The following is an 8,240-nucleotide window of genomic DNA, read 5'->3' on the forward strand; positions in this document are numbered from 1 at the left end:
TCATTTTGGATATATAAAATAATCATTTTGGATATATAAAATAATCAACAGTAATAACAAAGTATCCCAATATAGATGAGTTATACATTATATTTCACATTCTATCTCCTCAAAAACAGTCTAATTAAGAGACATTATTGTTCCTGATGTTCAAAACAGAATATGGAAATCTAAAGGAAGATAATACACTTGAGTAGATTCTCCAGAGGATAAGTGACTGAGCAGTGCTGGACCCCTATTCTCTGGCCCCAAATCCTCTGTCTCTCTTCTTGTCTTTCACAAAGGACTGAAGGGAAGCAGTGAGGCAATAATCTGCATTATACTTTTGACTTTGTCTTCCAGAATAATGTGTCTTGTCTTAAATGTCCCTATAGCCAGCATCTCACCATTGGATTCCTTCAAGTTTAATCTAATTTTCTTTTAAACTATCTCCAAGTACATACAAATACAAATAAAGAGTGAGGTGGTTAACACTTGTGACTGGACCAAAGACTGGTCCTGTGGTTTGCAACCATTAGAAAAAATTACAGCTACAGCATCTCTTTGGCAGATCAAAAATGAAATCATTAAATTACCGCTTCAAAATAGAGTCACAGTATCTTACAAAAGAGCCTAATGACCATATTTAGGAAAAGATAGAAGTTTTCTCCTTTAAAAGTACCTATGTAAGCAATTTTATATCAAATTTATGATGATAGTCTAAAATTGGATGATATATACATGGGCTTCCCTGGTGACTCAGACCGTAAATCTGTTTGCCAATGCAGGAGACCAGGGTTCGATCCCTGGGTCAGGAAGATCCCCTAGAGAAGGAAATGGCAACCCATTCAAGTACTGTTGCCTGGAAAATCCCATATACAGAGGAGCCTGGCTGGCTACATTGCATAGGGTAGCAAAAAGTTCAATGTGACTGAGTACTGAGCACACATGCATAATTGTAGATGTAAATATAAACATACATCTATATATACAACCATCCACAAGTATGCTGCTAAGTCACTTCAGTCGTGTCTGACTCTGTGTGACTCCATGGACTGCAGCCTACCAGGCTCCTCTGTCCATGGGATTTTCCAGGCAAGAGTACTGGAGTGGGTTGCCATTGCCTTCTTCACAAGTATATACACACATATTTACATGCACAAAATAAGCACTTTGACTTCTAATTTATGAGAAAATTGAATCCAATATTAATTTTAAAGGTAATATTTTATGCCAAAGTGAATCTATGAAAGGCAAACTTCTTTACCCAAATCTTGGATCCAAAGCAATGGCCCTGGGGTGTTCCATAGCTCCTGCAATGAGTGTAGTTCTTAAAGAACCATCTAGTTTGGCCACTTCAATTTGGTCCAGATTGCTGTCTATCCAGTATATGTTGCCTGCTATCCAGTCAACAGTCAATCCTTCTGGGGTAGCCAGGCCATGTTCCACAACCACTTCAATAGCACTGACACCTACAAAAAGAGAGAAATCAACACTTTCATCCATTCAAGTGATCCATTAAGCACTAAGGAAAAGGCATCCTTGTCAGCAGTATAAAGTATCTAACATTATATTAACTTTGAGAGATATAGTGTAAAAGTATTACCTGACACAGAGAGACATTAAGATGGCCCCAAATTTAGAATTAATGATGTTTCCCAGGAGAGGTTTTTAATCTCTTAAATCCTTTCAGTGACAGCATAACAGAATTTTTTAACAACTCTGAGGCTAATAACAATGTTTAGGTTGCAAAAAAGTTATGTCATGTTTCTGATTTTTTAGGCAGAACAAGGAATCTTGGAAATGATAATGACTTGCTGGTTAAAATCAGTGTAATGCAATTCAAACACTGATCTTCAGGGAAGAATAGAAAGTCCACCTGGGGCAATCCGCATCTAGCCAGTCAGCAGCTACTCTTTTAAAGCATGACTGAAAAGATCGATGTTATGGCATTTAGCCTTAAAAATAATCCTCGAATTATAGCTCCCCACAGATTTCTGAGCCAATATAACATTTCTGAGTTGTATTTTGACTTGTAGAATATAACATGTTTGAAAATAAAGGAAGAAGCCTGTAGTGTGGGCTAAATAAAAATAAACAATTGGGTAATACCCAGAATTATTTTTATCTATGTCCTTCATTTCTTTTGGAATTAACACTTTATAACTTATGACATTGCTAGTGCTTTTGTTAGACATTTTTTTTTAACAGTTAACCATGTAAAATCATGGATCTAAACCCATCATTTTAAATTGAAGTCGATACTTTGTAATATAAGACACAGATTCACACATCATAATTACATTGTGTTTGAACACACATTTTCCAAAAAAGTGTAACGGTGATTTAAGGAGGAATTTAGATTTTGATAGAAATACCTGGCCTTTGGAATGTTATACAGATCTGAGATTTTCAAGAGAATTATGACATATATTTACCTCAAAGTCTTGCCTAGGAAAGCCTAGATTGGAAAAAGAGATGCCAAATTATGGGGAAACTTATTTAGCTCATATTAACAATCTTTGTAATAATTTATTATTTCTTTGAATGATGCTATAAGATGAAAGCCATAAAAAAAAAGCTATTTTAACTCACAAAAATTATGTATAGTAATTAGAAGACAGTCATTTTTCTCTTGTAAATAAATCTTATCATTGAATATGCACCAAAATGCTCACAATTTGAAAATAGTATGAATAGTATAGGCCTTCACCCCACCTCCAACATATCGTCACACATAATTCACACCCCTGGATTTCCACATATGAGGGAGAAGATAAGAAACCAAAGAGTAATCAAAATTCCTTCTGATGACAACATATTTTTTTCTGAAATTTTCAGTTAGAAATTAATTCCACCATTAAGTCAAAATTGTAATGGATGTACCTCCACTTTCAGAAAGCCTGCCCCGGTATATTCGGTCTTCTACAACATCTGTCCAATAAAGTAAACTTTGATTGAAGTGAAAGTCAAGGGCTATTGTGTTTCTCAATCCAGGAACAAGTAGACTATAGTCTCTTTTATGAAGATCAATCCTTCTGATCTCATGGCGAATAGAAAAGATGATGAATGCTTCAAAAGGATCTGAAAATAGATTTATGTTAACAGGCATGTGGAAATATTTATATGCTTTAGTAAACAGAATAAAGTACTTGGGGTCAAGATCTATTTATTTAAAAGCACAATTTATTATGAATTTTCTGTCATTAGAGAAGCTACTTCTTATAATCCAAAATTTAAAACAATCTTGAAAAATTTTGGTTTATTTGTATTTATTAAAATAATCTATAAATTGTTTTTAATTCCTTGAATTTTTACACACCTGATTCTGATTTTAAAATAGAAGAATTGCTGCAATTACAAGACAGAATGTGAGATTTTCTGTTTTAGTGTAGTTTAAACTGACAGTTCAAACTTTAAAAATATTGCCATAGAAATTGCTAGTGAATAAAACTAGCTCTGTCACTTTTAGCTCATCACATGACTCTAGATTCACAAAGGAGAGAGAACCAGCAAAAAACAATTTATATGAAGAGAATTACTGGGCTTATAATTAGGAAGATGGCAGCTTTCTAGAAAACCCAAGAAAACCATATATATAACTTTTCCCTCACTAGTTTTTTAATCCTGGACCAGATCTGGAAGAAAGAGAAGAAGCTTTGAAAACAGATATCAGATTAAAGCTTTATATTTTTGTACATAAAAAAAGAATGTTTTAATACTCAGAAGTTACTAAAATTACCATTTTGAAAAATATGAAGTCCTCTACTGTTGGACATACTGATATTTGTTAGACATGAATTCTGCTTTATGAATATACATTTTGAGGGAGGGAGCCAGGCTCAGTAAGATTTCTCCTGTTTCCATGTTACTGTCAACCTTTTATGCTTTTATTTAGGGAACCTTTTTCCTATCCCAAATCTATACATGTTTGTGAATGTGAGCTACTATAATACTATTATAATAATATTATAATACACAATGGTTGGCCTAAGAGGTGTATATAAGATCTAAGTCAGGAAGATGGGTTTTTAAACTTTCAGAGAAGTTTTCAAGTTAAGGAGAAAGAGTTTCTTTGCATATTTCTCAGCCTAGTATTGTCGTTCATGTCCTTGTACTTTAAGTCTACTTGTAGTATTGTAGGAGAAGAGAAAAAAAGCCTCAGAAACAGAAACTGATGACCAGGAGAAAGGCCATATCCTAAGGACTTTCAAACCCATAGTTCCAGTTTTCGCTGTGCCTACCTCCTCTCTTCAAATCCCCTGTGCAAATGCATTTAACTCTATTGCACTTGATTAGAACTGGATTTTTATCAACTGTAACCAGATATACTGTTTTTATTATGTATGTGTTAGTTGCTCATTCATGTCCAAGTCTTTGTGAGCCCATGGACTGTAGCAAGCCAGGGTCCACTGTTGAAGGTGTTTCCCAGGCAAGAATAATCAAGTGGATTGCCATTTCCTTCTCCAGGGGATCGCTAAACCCTGGGATCGAATCCGGGTCTCCCACACAGCAGGCAGATTCTTTACCATCTGAGTCATCTGGGAAGTCACTTTGGCTTCTTATTAATCTCATTTCCTCAGAGATGTCTTTCCTGATCAGTTACCTAATAAAATCATATCTTCATTATTCTATTTCACTACAGCCTGTTTATTCTTTTTAGAGTACAATTTAAAATCAGTATTTCTGTTTGCTATTGCCTTTATTCACTGGACTACACACTCTATTAAACAAGGATCTTGTCAGTCTCACTCATTATGCTTTCCCTAATATCTAGTATCTAGTTCCAGAAAAACATGTATTTCTGCTTTATTGACTATGCCAAAGCCTTTGACTGTGGGGATCACAATAAACTGTGGAAAATTCTGAGAGAGATGGGAATACCAGAGCACCTGACCTGCTCTTGAGAAATCTGTATGCAGGTCAGGAAGCAACAGTTAGAACTGGACATGGAACAACAGACTGGTTCCAAATAGGAAAAGGAGTACTTCAAGGCTGTATATTGTCACCCTGCTTATTTAACTTAAATGCAGAGTACATCTTGAGAAACGCTGGACTGGAAGAAACACAAGCTGGAATCAAGATTGCCAGGAGAAATATCAATAACCTCAGATATACAGATGCCACCACCCTTATGGGAGAAAGTGAAGAGGAACTAAAAAGCCTCTTGATCAAAGTGAAAGAGGAGCATGAAAAAGTTGGCTTAAAGCTCAACATTCAGAAAACAAAGATCATGGCATCTGGTCCCATCACTTCATGTGAAATCGATGGGGAAACAGTGTCAGACTTTATTTTGGGGGGCTCCAAAATCACTGCAGATGGTGATTGCAGCCATGAAATTAAAAGAAGGTTACTCCTTCGAAGGAAAGTTATGACCAACCTAGATAGCATATTCAAAAGCAGAGACATTGCCGACTAAGGTCCGTCTAGTCAAGGCTATGGTTTTTCCAGTAGTTATGTATGGATATGAGAGTTGGACTGTGAAGAAGGCTGAGCACTGAAGAATTGATGCTTTTGAACTGTGATGTTGGAGAAGATTCTTGAGAGTCCCTTGGACTGCAAGGAGATCCAACCAGTCCATTCTGAAGGAGATCAGCCCTGGGATTTCTTTGGAAGGAATGATGCTAAAGCTGAAACTCCAGTACTTTGGCCACTTCATGCGAAGAATTGACTCTTCGGAAAAGACTTTGATGCTGGGAGGGATTGGGGGCAGGAGGAGAAGGGGACAACAGAGGATGAGATGGCTGGATGGCATCACTGACTCGATGGATGTGAATCTGAGTGAACTCTGGGATTGGTGATGGACAGGGAGGCCTGGCGTGCTGCAATTCATGGGGTCGCAAAGAGTAGAACACGACTGAGTGACTGAACTGAACTGAACATCTAGTATCAGGCAAGATATAATAAACACCAAGTCTCAGACTAGAAGGTGAGGGCCACCCTTCATGTTGGAGAGTCACTGCTGATTTTTTTCACTTGAGATGAATCTACTTTAGGGAGCTCTGCCCAGCACATTAAAAATATGTGTTTGGACGATTAAATGTGGAGAGACATGAATTTGTCTTAAGAGACTATCTGACAGGGAGCATGGGAGAGAACTGCCACAATCAGCAGAACCTAATCTGCTGATCACAATCAGCCTACCTGACCTGATGCTGATCATACAAGTATAAGCAAGATCAGCCAAGACCATAAGAACAGTCCAGAAGTCCTGAAAACTTGTGAGCAAAATTTATGTATTTGATTATGCATCCCTGACTCGATGGACGTGAGTCTGAGTAAACTCCGGGAGTTGGTGATGGACAGGGAGGCCCGGCATGCTGCAATTCATAGGGTCGCAAAGAGTCGGACAAGACTGAACGACTGAACTGGACTGAACGACTGAACTCAATTGAACTGAAGTATTATGGTTATTTATTGCACAGTATTGTGATGTTTATTGCACAACATTACTATGATAATATCTAATATGATACAAGATAACAAAAGTGCAAAATAATTAGTTCCAGATAGGTCCCAATAGAACAAATACTCATAAAATTTAAAATCTAGAATTTAGTATTTTTAAAATAAAAAAAAAATGGTTGTTTTGTATCAATAAACCTTGCTTGATAAAGTGCTTTGGCTATGAAACAAGTGTTAGCCTAGAAACATTCTTTATCTTTTCAAGAATTAAATTTCCTTACCTGTAAAATGAGTTCACAATAATCACCTTTCAATATAACTTAAACTGCTGCTATCAGAATCCAATTAGATGAAGAATGCAAATTAGCTGAGTTGGCAAAGAATCTGCCTGCAATGCAAGAGACCCTGGTTCGATTCCTGAGTGGAGAAGATCCACTGGTGAAGGGATAGATTACCCACACCAGTATTCTTGGGCTTCCTTTGTGGCTCAGCTGGTAGAGAATCTGCCTGCAATGCAGGAGACCTGGGTTCAATCCCTGGGTTGGGAAGATCCCGTGGAGAAGTAAAAGGCTACCTACTGCAATATTCTGGCCTGGAGAATTCTATAGACTGTATAATCCATGGGGTTGCAAAGAGTCAGACACGACTGAGCAGCTTTCACTTCACTTCATACAAGGTTGCTTTATAAGCTGACAATCTTCACAGTAAATACAAATGTAGACAAACTGTGATATAGTCAAAACTAATAAACTTGGAGTCAGAAACTTATGGTTTAAGACAGAGTTCTGTGGTCAACAAGCTGTATAAATATAGGAAATTTACTAAGACTCACTGATCCTCAATAGTTTTTGAAAAAAATTGTAAAATATATAACATACTGAGTTATCAGGATTAAAAGTGTAAATATTTAATATCTTAATAAATATTTAATAATTACTATGACTATTCAGTTTTAGAAATCAAAGAAATAAGCAAAACAGATACTAAGAGAAAAGGCAGGGTGATAACACAGTAAAAACAGTCAGATATTTCCTAGCACGTGCTGAAGATAATTCCTAGGGGCATTACAACTCTGAAGCGCCTTTCCTTCCTGTGGTTTATAGTCTTACTTAAGCAATAAATTACAGTGCAGCAACTACTTGTGAGAGAAGTTTACATTGAATACTGTTAAAGGACATGCAGTTTTTAAATCACAGAATGGCTGCTTCATTAAAGTATCTACTTTGTTTTTTTATACATAAATACGTGTGTGTAATCTAATCATAATCTAAAATCTAGCATCATGTTTAAAGGAGAATCTCTGAAAGCAATCCCACTAAAGTGAGGTAAAAGATAAGGATGTCCACTAATGTTTCATCTTTCTGAAAGTTTTAAATGATGTGGACAAGTGAGAATATGTGTATATGTTCAGTAGCACAGTCATATCTGACTCTTTGGAACCCTATGTACTGTAGCCGGCCAGATTCCTTTGTCCATGGGATTTTCCTGGCAAGAATACTAGAGTGAGTTTCCATTTCCTCCTCCAAAGGGATCTTCCTGACCCAGGGATCAAACTGTCATCTCTTGCATCTCCTGAATTGTGGGCGGATTCTTTACTTCTGAGCCACCAGGAAGATCCAGGCGAGAAAAAGCAGAAGCAAAAAGTGGAAAGGAGGTGCTAAATATGAACTACTATTCACAAGTTAAAAAAAATGATACTTGGAAAATTTAGGATAATCAACTGACAAAACTACAACAGAAGAGAAAGATAATTCAGTAATAAAGGTTCAGGACAAAATTTTAGAAAAAAATCATAGCCTTCTTAAAAATGATCGCAGCTAAGCCAAATTACCCTGATAGATCAACTGTTAGAATCT

General features: G+C 36.5%; 1 protein-coding gene across 1 annotated transcript in view; it reads right to left on the bottom strand.

The window, feature by feature from the left end:
* Positions 1 to 3,091, bottom strand: part of LRP1B (LDL receptor related protein 1B) — a 762,233-nt gene extending 759,142 nt beyond the window's left edge. The window contains exons 1-2 of the mRNA XM_040227930.1: positions 2,866 to 3,091; positions 1,247 to 1,451 (exon numbers count right to left, since the gene is read on the bottom strand). Of these exons, the coding sequence (XP_040083864.1) occupies positions 1,247 to 1,451; positions 2,866 to 3,091 (431 nt within the window). The remainder of the gene's footprint in view (positions 1 to 1,246; positions 1,452 to 2,865) is intronic.
* Between the last annotated feature and the right edge of the window lie 5,149 nt (positions 3,092 to 8,240).

This window comes from Oryx dammah, unplaced genomic scaffold (genome assembly GCF_014754425.2).
Source record: "Oryx dammah isolate SB20612 unplaced genomic scaffold, SCBI_Odam_1.1 HiC_scaffold_27, whole genome shotgun sequence".
Classification (NCBI taxonomy): Eukaryota; Metazoa; Chordata; class Mammalia; order Artiodactyla; family Bovidae; genus Oryx; species Oryx dammah.